An 18,609-nucleotide genomic window follows, 5' to 3' on the forward strand; every position below is an offset into this window, starting at 1 on the left:
GGACAATCCCATCTTGTAACGATAGGCCAAAAACGCCACAAAGTATAGATGACAGTTATCAGGGTGTCATTGCCAACCGCTCCTCACCCTGACCATACATGGTCAGATTGTTTTTCCTTCCCCATTTCAAATCAACATTAACTCAAAACAATGTATACAACAGCCCACACGAGGAAGAGGGAGGGGGGGAACAGAGTACATAAGCAAGGGATGAAATTACATTTGTACAAAAATATATATTTTTTGTGTTTTTTTTCCCCCCGTGACTTTTTACTGTTTATGGAACAAAGAAAGCAGTGATCGTGTCGTGAGGTCAGCATCTCCTGATAACATTGTTGAATGTACAAGTAGCTTAGCAACAATCCATTTTGGAGGGCTTTTTGTGTATTTTGAGTGTATTAACCAGGTTTTTTGCTGTTTTCAGGTCCCATAGATAACTGCTGTTAGCTGGCAAGGGACCTTCTCTTAGGACTTTGAGCTGCTGGTATTCTGCTGGTTGACTTTTAGAGAATCAAGGTAGAACTCAGATTACATTTTCTTTAACACCAAAAAAGTACTGCGTATAACATGGTGGAATCTGTCCTGGCTCAGAATAGTTTCAACTGAAATAGTTGTCTACCTCTTGCTAAAATTGACTGGACAAATGTACGGAAGGGATTTATATATATTTATAAATATATACACATATACATATAGACAAAATAGAGCTTTATGGTTTATAAAGCATTTTTCTAAGCTATTTATTCTACCTAAGTAATCATATCAGTCCATTTCCTGCAGGAGGGAGTGAGCTTGCACATCTGAATATGGCTTTTACATACACTATATATATACCTGGGGCTTAAATCACATGAACCCAATCAAGCTCAGGAAAGGAGACATCATATGCAAGAGAGGAGATTAGGTGTACATTTTTAAAAAGTTGGATAATCATCAAGATGTGGTTATTTTTCTGAACTTTTATTTGGGGTGCCAGTCTGATTTGACCTCATGTTCCAGAGAACTACCTCTACTAGTGCTTTAAGTTGGAATCATTTGAACAATGAGCCAATTCATTTTCAGTAGTTTTTTCCTGACTGACAATTACCATTTAGACCAGATAAAAATACTGTTTTGACAGAATTGGCCTGAACACGGCAGTCATTTCTCTGTTTCCTGAATAGTTTGAAATAAGACCTAATAAAAATTCATCCACCTCACTAAAATACATGAACTAGATTTGGACTAAGGACTTGTCAATCAATCCTGCTGTGGTTATTGCTACGTATTCAATTGAGGTTTTGTCTGACCAAAGAGGAAAATGAATATTGACAATGTCATGAAAAAGTGCCTTTTCTGATTAAATACTTGTACAAAATTCAAGTAATGTAGCAGTTGTGCATCTCTTCCACTAGGGGGAAGTCACAGCTCTCCTACAGCCACCAAGTTCCCTATTCTCGCTGGTCAACCCCTCCTCTGTTTAAATCTCTCTAGTCTGCTATCATGTGGGGCTGATGAACTTAATCCAAAGCAGTCTGCTGTCCTTCGGGACAGGGTTTAACCACCCCTTTATAATAACAACGAAACCGCACTATCTCTGGACAATCTTTGGAGAAATGCTTGATGCATAGTTATGCAGCAGCTGCAGCATAGAAAGAACAAAATGCGCAATATGGGCATATAGCAGATGTATACATAATGTTACATATTTAACATTTCAGTTTGACTTAAATGAAACTGGGTTGTCAAGAGAAGTGCAGGGTGTGGATTCCTCTGAGGGTGAGGGGAGGCTGGGCAGTGGAGCAGGCAAGGGTCTCTGTTTCTTCACCAGGCCTACATCCTCCTGTCAGAGTGGACGGTCAGGGCCAGAGTTTGCAATGGAGGAGCATGGGCTCCACAATCCAAATAAGAGAACATCTCACCATAAACATGACTGCATTGAAGCACTTCTCCCATGAACTGTTTGACATGGGGCTGTTTGACAGGGGGGGGGGTGTAGAGAACTGAGAGTTTGAGGGATGAAAACAGAGGTAATTGCAAATTTTGCAAAATATATATATTTTTTTACAAATACCATCAATACTTTTGAAATATCCTGTACAGGTCAAAGGCCATTCTAAAGCTAGGTTACACTGTGAGGAACAGCATGCTTGGTTGCTGTGTGGAGGTTGATTATGGTGTGTTGTAATTCACAGAAGGAGCAGAAACGAATGGTCTCAGAGGTGTAGGGACACATGACATGACAAAGTCGTGGCATCACTTTAAAACGTTCAGTTGACAGTATTTCCCTACAAACCATTTGTCCTGTTCTTCGTAATTTTGCTGTCACCTTAACAGGAAAAAGGAACAATGCTTGTCGTAAAGCGATGAGAACTCATCCGTTTGCTTTCCTTGCCTTCCTGTGCCAACCTTTCAGAGCACACAGCAATGCACATGTAGTATAGTGCTTATGTGAGGGTGAATCCAGATTCACACTGCCCCTAATGTCAGTACAGTACAACAGAATGAGTAGTGCCAGAGATAAGCTTTTTCAGGCCACATGAAGGTCACCCAGCTCTGGGCCTAAGAGGCCACACTGCAGGCGTTCACTCCAATCAGTCACTAAAGCTATCTGATCCTCTGAAAACTGGACCGATGTAGCGACGTAGCGACGTAGCATCCCTCCTCTCATGTTCACACAGTGCTAATAGAATAAGGAGACATGGAGAAGTGGCTGAGTTTGGGTTTATGGGACCTGAGTGGAGCACTGTTCATCTGCATGTTCCCACCTCTTGAGTCCTTCTCTCCCAAAACACATACAGTACACCTCAAAACAGACCCAACCGGACATGACCGGATTAAACTCCACAGCACCTGAACGAATTGGACCGGACAAGACCGTGCCTCGTTCCTCCCCCCTGCAAACGGACCAATCTCCCTTAAGTTAGTCCTGAAAGTGAGACGCTTCCGAACAGAGCCAGGGAGAGCCCATGCAGTCCCGGCTCTCTTCAACAAGTCCAAAACACGATTCTCCCAAAACCTACGCTGCTGATGAAACCGCCACAATTCAAAATACACCTGCAAACAGACCTACCTTCAACACCTGATCTTCTTGGTTGTTGTTTTACATTACAAAACACTTCCTTTCCCCCTGGTCCGTTTCATCACCAGTCCATTGTTGTCTTTCAATTCATCTCATGAGTTCATATATATATTTATATATATATTTATATATATATATATATATTTATATATATACACTGTATAAACCAGACCCATGGACATTGAACTTGTTTTTTGAAACACATCAAAGATGGGGACTTCTCTAGATCCAATGATGTCACATAATCTCTCGAGGGGGGGAGTGGTTTGCAGGACCACCCTCCGTATCCAGAGGGGTTAGAGGCGGATGGGGCGAGGGGAACACGGGAGACGCCCCGCCTGCAGTTATGTCATTTGGTGGGGCGCCTCTAGCATCTCCATGAGGAAGGTGTCGATGGGCGTGTCCCCGATGAGCTTGAAAAAGAACAGGTGCTCCAGACACTTCAGACCAATGGAACGCAGGGCTGGTAACCGCAGCAACAGCTTGGCAAACCTAGCCCATCAAAGACACAATATAACTGTGATTAATGTGACAGAAAATAAGAGGTGGATGTAGACAAGATGTTGTCTCATATGCTGAGGTACAGTGATTCATGAAAGGGATGCCCATGACAGAATTGAGACATCTGTCATATACTGTAGTCTACAGATACAATACAGAAAGCAGACAGTTCACTTTCAGCCAAACACACTGACAGAGGGGTAGAAAAAGAGAAGAAAGAGGCACGTGAATTTGAAGTCGGGGGATGTGAATTTTCACCATAAAATGCACCTTCATAATAAAGCATTCCATGCATCATCGCATTTGCAGACTGATGTAAGAGCCTACTAACGTTATTCCTAAAGTGTTGAGTAGACTGAATAGTCATAATTTAGTCTAATAATAGAAGTCAATCACTGTTTGCAAGAAAGACCGTTCAATGCCTGGCTGAGTGTGTAGTGGCGTAGAGTAGGCTCTATCAGATACATTTCTTCTCCTTACTATGCATGGGACAAATTGGGCTTTTTATAAACACATCTCATGCAATTCTACTACACTGTTTATATGACTGGAGATATTAGCAGAATCTTTTTAATCCTTTAACTGCCTCTTCTTGAAAAACATGATTTCACCTCAAATTCATATTACTAACAACTCAAATAAGAACTTCCAATTGTTATTTTATTTTCAACTTGATGTTTCTTTTGGAAATAACAGCTCTACCAATCGGTTGAGAGGAGAAAAGCAATACCATATTATATTACAAAACTTACTTTAAGTCTTCTGTAATGGCTTTTATTGGTAGGTAAGCATTGTTAAATGAGGACTGTTGTCAAATTTGAACAATTATGGTAATTTTGTATGTCCAAACATGAATATTCAATGACATTGAAATGAATGTGTTTTAAATTGGTGTATAGTGCAATGTTACTATTATAGGCATTATTTTATAGGCAAACTTAAGTCTGAATATTGATTAATTGACCCAATGGGCCATGAAATGTGGCTTAACCAATTTATGTTGAGTTGTCAACAATTCATTTATATTTTTCAACAAAATAAGTATTTTTAATTAAAAGGTTATTGACCCTATTTTAAGTCAAACATATTTTTTTCCTGACATATCAACTGCCTGGTTGAGCAAATTATTTTCCAAATGATTGTTTTTGAGCATTTTTCCATTTTTAAATATTTATCTTCAGATTCCTACTTTCAAGGACTTTACTAACAGTAATGGTGCAGAATGAATCCCTCACACACTGAATTCCTGCCTTTAATCCCATATCTTTGGTGACTGATTTTTACTTATTTTACAGTGGGCAAAGAGTGCCACAACACAGTACCACGACACAGTACCACGACACAGTACCACAACACAGTACCACGACACAGTACCACGACACAGTGCCACGACACAGTGCCACGACACAGTGCCACGACACAGTACCACGACACAGTACCACAACACAGTACCACAACACAGTGCCACGACACAGTACCACAACACAGTACCACGACACAGTACCACGACACAGTACCACAACACAGTACCACAACACAGTACCACAACACAGTACCACGACACAGTACCACGACACAGTACCACGACACAGTACCACGACACAGTACCACAACACAGTACCACAACACAGTACCACGACACAGTACCACAACACAGTACCACAACACAGTGCCACAACACAGTACCACAACACAGTACCACAACACAGTACCACAACACAGTACCACAACACAGTACCACAACACAGTGCCACAACACAGTACCACAACACAGTACCACAGCTGCAGCAACACATTATGTTCATTATAATGCAGGAAGGCTGGAGAAATCGACCAATCAAATTCAAGTCAAGATCATTTTTTCATTTCCACTTCTAAATCCATTGTCAAAATATTCTCTACCAGTCGGCTGAGAATACGGTTAAAGGGTTAATACCACAAAAATTACAGTTGCCTATTCTGCTGACATTGACAAACAGATCAATGAATAACAAAGTTGTCTGATTAATATAATAGGCCTACGAGAAGGGGAGACACAAATAGCCTACAATATGACGTCCATCTAGCCTGGAGGAGGAAGTTATTGTCCAAAAACAAACTTTGAAGTGTCACTGATCCAACAATGATAAAGAGTCAATATTCACATTCACCGGATGGCCGATGCTCTCCGATGGTGCCAATAAGATAGTCTATAGCCTGCTGTTAACTCAATTACGTTTAGAATTTGGATATCTAAATTACAGATTAGAGTATTTTCAATGTCTGCTCTATACAGCAATAGCCATTTACTTTATAAACTATGTTTCCTGCGTTTGTATTTTGAAATATTGCGAAATATGCCTGGCTGGTCCTTTATACTTTTCACAGACAGTCGCAACTCAACAATAACCTATTTGGCAGTGTTGTGTTCGAGACCACCTAAATAAAGCGAGACCGATTCAAGACCAAGACTGAAGCAAATTGAAGAAGAAGAAAAAAGAAGAAGACAGCCGGGAGGGGGACAAGGGGTGTGACACCAAGTCAAGACCGAGTCCAATTCAAGACCACGATTGTTATTCTGTCAAATCACCACCATAATAAGAGTTTAAAATGTCCAGTATTTCTGTGTTCAGATTTCAGAACAACATGTGGATTCTTTAGACATTCAGAATAAATGCATGCTGAGGGAAAATAGAGCCACTCTACAAATTATTACTAATCCAAACACAATGGGGGAGCAATGGGCCTTCTATGCCTTCAGAGAAGGGCTAAGGATTTATAAAATAATGATTATAATAAAAAATTATGATAATTATATTATTATTTTCAATGATGTTCTGATTTAAATCTTTAGTTTTTGTTGGAAAGGAAAGGGTTAACACTGAAGAGGAAATAAAGATCCAATCATGATTTTTCTTTGCTGTCTCTGGGGAGATAAATCTAGCTAGCTAAGTCAGCCATTGGCTAGGGCATCAGAAGCTAGATAAAGGCATCTGCCATTCAACTGTATTATGCAAAATTCTGGAGTGACAGTGGAATCAACCAATCACATTTTGACTTAGTGAGTATAGAAACTCTGCCTTCTTGAAGGCCAACAGATCAATGAGCAATAGCGAGCAGTAGTTTTCCCACGGTCTAGCTAGCTAGTTTTTGTTGTTGGCTAGTTTGCAGCGGCTGCAGCAGGCGTTATCAAAGAGGATGGTTGCTAATTTGTTAGCTTCTCCATTTAAAGAATTTAGTTTTAAACGATCATCACCGGGTGAGTGGAATTGTGTTTTTGTTCTCTTTGAAAATACCTTATGTGTGTGAAACTTTGTTGCATTTAGAGTGGAAATGACAGCATTTTAGCAACAAGAAATCTTACAAAAAATCTGTTCATAAACACTCCCACAAAGAATATGACACAATTATCTGACAAGCGACCACTTAGATATGGTCATTTTTACATTTTCATAAATTCTTAGATGTAACGAGTACGCTAGGAGTCGGGAAGCAAATACAGGGAGTGAATTTAATAAATAACAGAAAAAAACAAGACATACAAATAGCGTACAGACATAAAACACATGAACAGAATCAATAACGCCTCAGGAAAGCACCAAAGGGAGTGACATATATAGGGGAGGTAATCAGGAAGGTGATGGAGTCCAGGTGAGCCTTATGAGGCGCAGGTGCACGTAACGATGGTGACAGATGTGCGTAATAATGAGAAAACTGGTGACAATGAGTGCCAGAGAGGGGGAGCGGGAGTAAACATTAGAATGTTTGGGAATTATTTATACTAGGGCAATTGTCAAAAGTCTATAGCAATATAGAGTGGGAAAGTGGCTGTGCGTTTGGACAATTAATATACACTGCAGTAAATGAAAGTGAATAAAAACATATGTCTTGGGCCCTCCCGAGTGGCGTAGTGGTCTGAGGCACGAGAGATCCTGGTTCGAGTCCAGACTCTGTCGCAGCCGGTCGCGACCGGGAGACCCATGGGGTGGTGCGCAATTGGCCCAGCATCGTCTGGGTTAGGGGAGGGTTTGGCCAACAGGGATGTTCTTGTCCCATTGCGCTTTAGCGACTCCTGTGGCGGGCCGTGTGCAATGTATGCTGACACGGTTGCCAGGTGTATGGTGTTTCCTCTGACACATTGGTGCGGCTGGCTTCCGGGTTAAGCAGACACTGTCAAGAAGCAGCTTGGCTGTATTGAGTTTTGGAGGACGCACGGCTCTCGACCTTCACCTCTCCCGGGTCCGTACGGGAGTTGCAGCGATGGGACAAGACTGTAACTACCAATTGGGGAAAAAACTTCTTTTTTTGTAACCTTTTGTCTTGTACAGGACTGGAGTCTATGCAAACTGGTGCGCTATAGCCAACCAGAGCTACAATAGACCTTTATAAAAACAAGCCATTTGCCACACGGGCCTGCCATCATTCACTTTGAACTGGACTGAGTGTTTACAGGCATTAGATGAACCTTCTCAAACTTTTTCAGCTATTTGGCTGTCAAAATTGCACTGAAAACGATGGGGAATTGTGTCCTCCTCGTCCTTCTGCAGTGCGCCTGCCAATGCATGCTTGTCCCAACCAAGCACCCAAGCTAACTGGATAAAGTAGGCTAGCTTGCCAGCTCGCTACGTCCAGACACAAATGAGAGAACACCTCACTCTGACCATTTTACTTGCCGTAGCAGAGCTGGTGAGGCTGTTCTTGACTAACTATAACTTTTTTTTGTTTACTGACACCAGTAATATTCAGCAGGTGTTACTCGTTCGTAAATTCATCAGTTGTTCTGCGCTCTGGCACACTCAGATCAGAGTCCTCTGAAATCGGAGTAGATAGCCAGAGTGCATTTGCGAACACAAGAGATATGCTAACTGTATAATAGTCGTTTAAGTTATTGCTAGCTAATAAAATGACACCTGCATCTCTAGCTGTGTAGCCACCAAAAAACGATATGAGGGGAAAAGTCAGTCACTCACCCTTCAATGGCATGACATGACATCCTTCTAGCAGCTAGCCAGCTAACATTAGGTTCAGTGTTTTTAACTTGCTACATAAGTATATAAATATACGTATACTAGCCTATTAGCCACGTTATGGCTGACTTGTGATCATTGCTCTTGCTAGTTTGATTGTATTGACATTCCCAGCCTTAGTTACATTTGTCAGTTTCTGTCCAAAACATTGAATCACTGAAACTGAAACAGTGCATCCCAAATGGAGGCAGCAAACAATGTACCAGGCCAGCTGTGATTTACAACCTGATAGTAATATTTATTGGTCTGCCAAGAAATGTATTGGTGAATTATATTAATCATGCATTGAACTGCATCCATATATTCTGCCAGCAGTGCCTTAGTGTATGTCATGGGACGTTGAGTGAAATATAATTTATTTTTAAACCCTCTTATAAAGTAGTTTTTTTTTTTTAGCATAAACTGGGAATTTGATATTTTTATTGATATTAAGATTGTCTGTTTGTTTCATATCATCAAAGTAGTTAAATCGCTGTCAGTTTAAACTGGTTACTTTGTGTGCTAAACGTCAAATGTTTTTTTTTTGCAATAGGAAGTAATAGTTGTACATTTCATTTGAGAAATGCTTATATGACCTTGTGTTTTTGTATTCTTATGATTGGGACCTACTGGCTCATTACAATGTTACAGTTTATGAACAGCTTATCCTTTAACACCATGCCTGTGACTGCTTTCTTTCCATCAGCCCTCTGCAGTGGTGTAATGGTGCCTGGAGAAGTATACTCTCCTAAACGGCCCGCCCAGTGAAGTAAAGGCACCCTCTGTGAGTAATCCTATGTTTCCATATGTATTTTTCTTAAAATCACACTTATTTTTATTCGAGAAAAGACAAAACATTTGATGGTCTAAGTCCACAACAGTGCTTAATAAACCACATAAATCTGATTGGGTAGGCCTGTCGGGGCCTGGCTCCACAGTGGTTGGGCCTGTATCCACCCAGGCCCATCCATGTCTACGTCCTGATACAAACAGCGCGTGATGACAAATGCGCATCAGAAATAGGATTTTTTAAATTCAATACCTGGTTTGCATACCCATTGTTGCCTTAGTTAGTATTAGTAGTTAGTATTTACTGGCAGATATCCTACGTTTACCTACCCTACCAGCTACCGATGTCATTCTTCTGTGAGCTGCTCCATGCCACAACCAGCTGAGAGCTGCACACTCCTGCTGTCTGCAGATGATCCACTGAAACTTAGGCTGTGTGGGGCAGGCGTGTGAATATATTTCACATGCTTTGCGATTGTGTAGGCTACTTTGTGCATGATTTCTCTATTGTTCTACATAATTGATAAGTCATTTACCTCCACTACACTACTTTGATACGCATCAGTAAATGTAAATGTAATGTAAATGCATCAGTAGGGAGAAGTGAGTGTGTGCAATGCCCACCGAAAAAAAAGGGGGTATACAGTTTATACCAGAGTATACCCTCCGCTACACCACTGGCACTTTGTGTTTTACAAAAAGTGCACTCGCCAATACGCAAACATGTCTATAATAGATACGGCTGTTAAGATATTCATGTTTTAAGAAAGTGTGGATACTTGGCCTGGCGAAGCGGTTTTAATGCGCTAACTGAATTGTTTTACTCCACTGGTCTCTGCTGGTCTCAGGAAGTCCTCACTGTCCGAGACCGAGTCAAGACTGAGTACACATTTATTGGACACCAAGACAAGACCAATACTCTCAATATGTAGTCTCGAGACCAGACTCGAGACCGTCTCCAGTACTACAACAATTTACATTAGGGGAAGCTTAGTTTATGGAGGGAGGTTCATGTATCCGTACCTGCCAGGCTGATCTGGGTATTTCTGTTTGCAGTAGGCCTCCAGAGAGGCGTAGACCTTCTCTCTCAAAGCCTCCACCTCGCCTGGGTTTGACAAGCCTTTAGAATCTGAGGAGAGACACACAGCACTGCATCATACAACCATGCACAACAGTCACAGGATATCAAAATGTGGATTTATGCATGTCTGTACATGTACAGCTTTGTGTGTACATTCAAGCATGTGTGTGTGTGTGTGTGTTATGTATAATATGCCTTTGTGTCTGTGGCTGTACATGTTGTGACGACCCTCCCACTCTGTCTGCCCTATTCTCTCTTTGTTCTTGTTTCCTTATTAGGGTGCCGGTGGGCGGAGTTGGGAGGGTCGTCAGCTACATGGGAAACACCTGGGCCAGGTGTCTCCCAGGATAAATAGACCTCTTCCACATTCATGGAAGAGACTCTCTCCATGCAGACACCTTTTGTAGATTGTGTTGTGGTTCTCGGTGGTCGTTTGTTTGCTTTGGCACCTTTCATCACCCTGCATTATCACATTCATGCAAAACACTCATTTACACTACTGATTACTGATTACACACACCATTGTATATTATACTTAGTTGCTTTAGTTAATAAATATATATTTTGCTACTCCTTATCTCCACGTTGTCTCCCTTTGTTACGGGCTTTGAGCCGGTTCGTGACAAGTGGGGGCTCATCCGGGATCTTTGAACTATTGGTTTGGGAGACCGTGGAGGTACGTGTTTGGTTTGAATATTGTGTTTGAGTGTTATCGGCCCAGTATTGGTTGCCTTTGTTGTTTGGTTTATGTGCTGCGTTGGAGAGTATAATGGTTAGTTTCCAGGCCTTGCCTAGCCTGGAAACTTGTTCTACTCTCTGTTGGGAAGTCAGTCTGAGGTGAGTAAATCGGCTGTGTACCTCGGTAGGAGATTTGTGTAGGGTAGTGGAACTTGCTACCCGGAGCTGTAGCCTTTTCCCCCTGATAGGCTTAGCGACGTGTTTCAATTTTGGACATGTTGGGCATGGTTAAATGTTTATTTTTGTGTGGTGTCTGTGGACTGAGCAGTTGTCTCGGGGGCACATCCGTGGCTTGGTGGAATTTGCCAGCATGCTGGGGAGTTCTATTTCCTTGCCAGCGGGCTACAGTGCGTAAATACCCACCGCAAATCTGCACGAAGACTAGGGTTGAGTTATTGTAGGTTTTGGGGAAGCTCTGTATCTCATCTCTCTTCTGTGGTGCTCAGGGTGATTGTCATTTCTCTGGTTGTGGTCTGAGTTGCTCAGCAGAGGGGTTGAGCAAGAACATTTACTTATGACTATGGTGTCTCATGTACACAAGTTCATTCGCTTTCCATCAGAGGAACTGTTAGAATTATGTACTAAAGAACAGCTGTTGCAGATTGCTGAACACTACAAGGTTAAATGATTGAAATGATGGAAATTCTGTTCTGTTGGAAGTGACTATGAATTGTTGGAGGTGACTATGAATTGTTGGAGGTGACTATGAATTGTTGGAGGTGACTATGAATTGTTGGAGGTGACTATGAATTGTTGGAGGTGACTATGAATTGTTGGAGGTGACTATGAATTGTTGGAAGTGACTATGAATTGTTGGAAGTGACTATGAATTGTTGGAAGTGACTATGAATTGTTGGAAGTGACTATGAATGGTTGGAAGTGACTATGAATGGTTGGAAGTGACTATGAATGGTTGGAAGTGACTATGAATCGTTGGAAGTGACTATGAAATGTTGGAAGTGACTATGAATCGTTAGGAGTTGTAAAAATGAAGGACCCTGATGTTCTTTTTGTTGGAGTTTGTAGCTGTTGTGGTCTTTTGTGCCATGTTCCTGAATGTTTACATGACTGACCATTGTTTTGGGTTGTCATGTTCTATCTTTCCTGTCTGTTCCCCCCTGGTCTTGTGTTCTTCTTTCCTCTTAAATATTGCTTCCTATGCGCAAAGGTTGCTGAGGTCTGGGGAGGAGGTTGGATGGGGCAGGTGGAGGTGTGAACTCATAACCCCCTCACCAATTTGGGACGCAAGAGGCTGTGTCAATTTGGGACGCAAGAGGCTGTGTCAATTTGGGACGCAAGAGGCTGTGTCAATTTGGGACGCAAGAGGCTGTGTCAATTTGGGACGCAAGAGGCTGTGTCAATTTGGGACGCAAGAGGCTGTGTCAATTTGGGACGCAAGAGGCTGTGTCAATTTGGGACGCAAGAGGCTGTGTCAATTTGGGACTGGCTGGTATGTTGTTCCGGGGTCCTTGTTGGTCCCCGGTTTTATGGGGGGGATGTGACGACCCTCCCACTCTGTCTGCCCTATTCTCTTTGTTCTTGTTTCCTTATTAGGATGCCGGTGGGCGGAGTTGGGAGGGTCGTCAGCTACATGGGAAACACCTGGGCCAGGTGTCTCCCAGGATATATAGACCTCTTCCACATTCATGGAAGAGACTCTCTCCATGCAGACACCTTTTGTAGATTGTGTTGTGGTTCTTGGTGGCCTTTTGTTTGTTTGCTTTGGCACCTTTCATCACCCTGCATTATCACATTCATGCATGCAAAACACTCACTTACACTACTTATTACTGATTACACACGCCATTGTATATTATACTTAGTTGCTTTAGTTAATAAATATATATTTTGCTATTCTTTATCTCCACATTGTCTCCCTTTGTTACGGGCTTTGAGCTGGTTCGTGACAATGTAGACGAGAGACAGGGAGTGTTATTGGTGAACAGCAGTGGACAGGCTGGCTGCCCTTAAGACCTGCATGCTGCCATCAGAAGCCTTTAACACTATCAAATGACATGTGATCTACCCTACTGGTTTTTGTCTCATATACACATGCAGGGTAATTCTCCCCATTACACAGCCTGGATGAGGCAACACATGTAGGGTAGATCACATGTCATTTGACCTTGTGTTTTCCACTCTGGCAAGAGGTTGGATAACCCTACATTCAGAGGCAATTTGCAGTAGAACTTGTTCTTTGCATTGGCTATTTTGATAAAAAGCGTTTCTTTCCTTCAAACATTTTATTTTCATTTTCAATACATATCGACAAATTTACATGCATATCGACAAAGCATCTCGGAAAAAGTCCTAGGAATCCTGTTAAAGCCTGTTTTAAGACAACAAACTGCCAGCTTTTAGGATGCTGTTACACTGCACAGACAAACTCTGATCTAGAAGTAAAATCAACTCATACATTTTGCATTTACATTTGAGTAATTTAGCAGACGCTCTTATTCAGAGCAACTTACAGTTAGTGCAAATGTCGTAAGATAGCTAGGTGAGACAACACATCACAATCACATCAAGTACATTTTCCCCCAACAAAGTTTTTATCAGCAAAATCAGTGCTAGTAGCGAAAGACAAGTGGCCTTTTTTTAAAAACCAGGATGCGTGAGTTAAGATACTCTTCAGAGGTAATACAAGTTGCGTCATTAAAGTTGATATCCGCTGGTAATCACGACAGTTTGAGGTACCGCACAGGAAAGATAGTGATGAAGCTCATTGACATTGTTGCAAATGGTGGGGAATAACCAATCGCGATGAGGCATGGCCAGGTGTGATTTCTATAGTACGCTTCAGACAACCACGTTTAAAGTGACTGAATCAAATGTTTCATTGATAAAACGAATGATAGAATTTTCATCTGACACGATCACTTTGCCTATTCTTATTGCCTAATATGTTGGCATGCATAACCACATATAGTTTTTGGTTTGTATTTGACCCCCAATTTTGATCTTGTCTCATCGCTGCAACTCCCAGACGGGCAGCAAAGGTCGAGTCACGCGTCCTCAAACATGACCCGCCAAATCGCGCTTCTTAATGCTTGCCAACTTAACCCGAAACCAGCTGCACTAATGTGTCAGAGGAAACACCATCCAACTGATGACAGAGGTCAGACTGCAGGCACCCGGCCCGCCACAATGAGTCGCTAGAGCGCAATGAGACAAGTAAAGCTCCCCGACCAAACCCTCCCCTAACCCGGACGATGCTGGGCCAATTGTGTGCCACCCTACGGGACTCCCGATCACGGCCGGCTGTGATACAGCCTGGGATTGAACCCAGGGCTGTAATGATACCTCCAGCTGTGCCACTCAGGAGGCCCCGCGTAACATATATATTTTTGACCAATTCTGATGGTTGTTAATAGAGGATTTTTTAAATTAATTTTTTTACAAATATTACTGTTTTAACAGCTTTGGCATCAAGTCACTTGCCGATAATGTTGAACACAATCAAAGTTAACATAATCCCCTAGATGCCTTCAATTGCCCAATTTATAGGCAGGCATGTGTAGGCATATTTTTTAATAACATAATGCTGCGCTCCAAAGTGACTTGAAATAACATGATGTAAATAAATAATACAGTAATTAAATAATACAAAGAAAGATATGTTTATTCACTAGCCTACTGGTTAGACGTATTTAGGCATGTTATGTGAAATAGGCCTCATGTGAAATCATTGTCAAAAGCGCAAGAGATACTGTTGCATGTAGGTCTCTAGATTATTAATTGATTGATCATATCAAAAAATAAATATCAAAACATTCTATCAACAACTCGAAAGCAATTGCATGTGGCTCAGGAACCACTGACTCTGCATTTTTCTATCAAGACACCTGCTGGTTAGCATAGCTCATGAGGTCTCCTAAACTGTCGACTACGTGGGACTAAAGATGCTTCATGCATAGCTTTTATTTTTACCCATAAGAGTAGGAGTAAAATGTCTCTATTCTCAGAATTTACAACAAATGTTCTACTCCTAGACACTTTATGTATACGGGCATAAATTGTCCTGATTAAAAAGTGCCCTGATTCAAAATATTATGCAACACATTTCTGGGTCTGATTGGTTACCACTGAGCAAGTATTTGTTTTAAAGGAAACTGAAAAGGCCTGAATACAGCAATACTCTCATCTCAGTGTGGGAAAGGACTCAGTCCCTCTGAATCCCAGCATTCCCCATTAGGCCATCTCTGTGAGATGCCCCTAATTAGGGGAAAGTAGGCTGTGATGTGTTCCAGAGCCGGGGCTATAACAGAGTGACCCAGGAGCACAGAGGAGCAGTCTGTCCTGGGAGAATGAGGCCCGGCGGCACGTTCCCACACTGCTCTTTGTCTCCGGGGCCACGGCACAGACTCATTAAAGACAGGGAGCATGTCTGGTGCCAGCTGGGCATTGCTGGCGCGGGCACTCAGCATGGTAATGAAGTTAACCCTGGCCTGTACCATAGAGCAGAGGGCTAGCAGACGGCTAGCGGAGGGCTAGCACAGGGTTAACAGAGGGATGGCAGAGGGCTAGCGGAGGGCTAGCAGAGGGCTAGTGGAGGGCTAGCAGAGGGATAACAGAAGGCTAGCGGAGGGCGAGCAGAGGGCTAACAGAGGGCTAGTGGAAGGCTAGCAGTGCAGAGGGGGGTCCACCCTATGTTCTCTTTCACTGCTATGTTCCCTGGGCCCTAAGTTCCCTCAACCTGTGTTCCCTCAGCCCTGTGATCTGTGATCTATGATCCCTGGGCCCTATGTTACCTCAGCCCTATGTCCCCTCACACGTCTGTTCCCGGCACCCTTTATTCCCTCAGGCCTATATTCCCTAAACCCTATCTGTGTTTCCCCTGTATTCATTTAGCAGCGGTGGGACACCACTGTTAAATCGTTACCGCCACGCCCCAAAATATGATTTAAAAATATATATGTGTAAGTTCGAATCCCCCCAAAATCCCAACGAAAAATATATTTTAAATGTGGATACATTGAGGTGTTGTGAAGAAAAGTGCAATCATCACCTTGAAAATTAAGATTATTGGCTCGATTCAATCCAACCAGTATTTTAGTATTTACGCAAAATAACACAGACACTGGACAGAGGAACTCTGCCTCGAAGGCCAGCCTCCCGGAGTCGTCTCCTCACTGTTGACATTTAGACTGGTGTTTTGTTGGTATTATTTAATGAAGCTGCCAGTTGATGACATGTGAGGCGTCTGTTTCTGAAACTAGACTCTAATGTACTTGTCCTCTTGCTCAGTTGTGCACCGGGGCCTCCCACTCCTCTTTCTATTCTGGTTAGAGCCCGTTTGCGCTGTTCTGTGAAGGGAGTAGTACACAACGTTGTACCAGATTTTCAGTTTCTTGGCAATTTCTCGCTTGCAATAGCCTTCATTTCTCAAAAAAAGAATAGATTGACGAGTTTCAGAAGAAAGTGCTCTGTTTCTGGCCATTTCAGTCTGTGATCGAACCCACAAATGCTGATGCTCCAGATACTCAACTAGTCTAAAGAAGGCCAATTCTATTGCTTCTTTAATGAGGACAACAGTTTTCTGCTGTGCTAACATAATTGCAAAATGGTTTTCCAATGATCAATTAGCCTTTTAAAATGCTAAACTCGGATTAGCTAACACAACAAGTGATGGTTGCTGATAATGGGCCTCTGTACGCCTATGCAGATATTCCATAAAAAATCTGCCGTTTCCAGCTACAATAGTAATTTACAACATTAATTAACAATGTTTGCACTGTACAAAAACATGGACAATTATAAGTGACCCCAAACTTTTCAACGATAGTGTATATATATAATATACAGTATATATATATACAGTACCAGTCCAACGTTTGGACACACCAACTCATTCAAGGGTTTTTCTTTAATATGACTATTTTCTACATTGTAGAATAATAGTGAAGACATCAAAACTATGAAGAAATAACACATTGAATTATGTAGTAACCAAAAATGTGTTAAACAAATCTAAATATATTTGAGATTCTTCCAAGTAGCCACCCTTTGCCTTGATGACAGCTTTGCACACTCTTGGCATTCTCTGAACCAGCTTCACGAGGAATGCTTTTCTAACAGTCTTGAAGGAGTTCCCACATATGCTGAGCACTTGTTAGCTGCTTTTCCTTCACTCTGCGGTACAACTCCTCCCAAACCATCTCAATTGGATTGAGGTCGGGTGATTGTGGAGGCCAGGTCATCTGATGCAGCACTCCATCACTCTCCTTCTTGGTCAAATAGCCATTACACAGCCTGGAGGTGTGTTTTCGGTCATTGTCCTGTTGGAAACCAAATGATAGTCCCACTAAGCGCAAACCAGATGGGATGGCGTATCGCTGCAGAATGCTGTGGTAGCCATGCTGGTTAAGTGTGCCTTGAAATCTAAATAAATCCCTGACAGTGTCACCAGCAAAGCACCCCCACACCATCATACCTACTCCTCCATGCGTCACGGTTGAAACCACACATGCAGCGATCTTACATTTGTACTCATCAGACCAAAGGACAGATTTCCACCGGTCTAATGTCCATTGCTCGTGTTATGGCCCAAGCAAGTCCCTTCTTAAAATTGGTGTCCTTCAGTAGTGGTTTCTTTGCAGCAATTCGACCATGAAGGCCTGATTCACACAGCCTCCTCTGAACAGTTGATGTTGAGATGTGTGTGTTACATTTATTTGGGCTGCAATCTGAGGTGCAGTTAACTCTAATGAACTTATCCCAGATGTGGGACCAAGTCATTGTTTTACAAGTCACAAGTAAGTCTCACGTCTTAGCACTCGAGTCCCAAGTCAAGACAGGCAAGTCTGAGTCAAGTCAAGACAGGCAAGTTTGAGTCAAGTCAAGACCGACAAGTCTCAAGTCAAGTCTCAAGTCCTAAACTTTGAGTTTCGATTCCTAAACAAGTCATAATGTGCTCTTCACCAAATGTAATACAATTTCAGATGTTTAACAAGAGTAGTAGTTAGTAAATTACATTTACACAAATCATGAATGCTCGTATATTTATTACTTTCTCTTTCTCACGGGTAGTCATGAGACCCCCCCCCCCCCAATAATGATCAACTATCGAGGATCGCTATGGAGCGCAATCGGGCGATGTAGGCTTGTACACAATCACCCAACCTTCACACACACACGCACACACACACACACACACACACACACACACACACACACACACACACACACACACACACACACACACACACACACACACACACACACACACACACACACACACACACACACACACACACACACACACACCCTCTCTGTGTGTGGTTACAGTAGGCTAACCTATGTCAATGGGCTTAGGAACAGCAATAACATCAGGCAGGATTTAGGCTACCAACCACCTAGCCAGTTGTAGCTCCGTCTTGGGTGCAATGATCACGTTCCCGCACTGACTAACTGTGTGGAGGCTCATTGATTTAATGTTAGCCTACATGCTACAC

At 42.3% G+C, this 18,609-nt stretch overlaps 1 protein-coding gene across 2 annotated transcripts in view; it reads right to left on the minus strand.

Annotated features, from left to right (window-relative positions):
• Positions 1-1,969: 1,969 nt before the first annotated feature.
• LOC118384853 (retinoic acid receptor RXR-alpha-A-like) overlaps positions 1,970-18,609 on the minus strand; it is a 145,812-nt gene continuing 129,172 nt past the window's right edge. For both annotated transcript variants that reach the window (XM_052521128.1, XM_052521129.1), the window contains exons 11-12: positions 10,360-10,465; positions 1,970-3,553 (exon numbers count right to left, since the gene is read on the minus strand). In XM_052521128.1, coding sequence (XP_052377088.1) covers positions 3,406-3,553; positions 10,360-10,465 — 254 coding nt within the window. In that variant the 3' untranslated portion in view covers positions 1,970-3,405. The remainder of the gene's footprint in view (positions 3,554-10,359; positions 10,466-18,609) is intronic.

This window comes from Oncorhynchus keta, chromosome 6, assembly GCF_023373465.1.
Source record: "Oncorhynchus keta strain PuntledgeMale-10-30-2019 chromosome 6, Oket_V2, whole genome shotgun sequence".
Taxonomy (NCBI): Eukaryota; Metazoa; Chordata; class Actinopteri; order Salmoniformes; family Salmonidae; genus Oncorhynchus; species Oncorhynchus keta.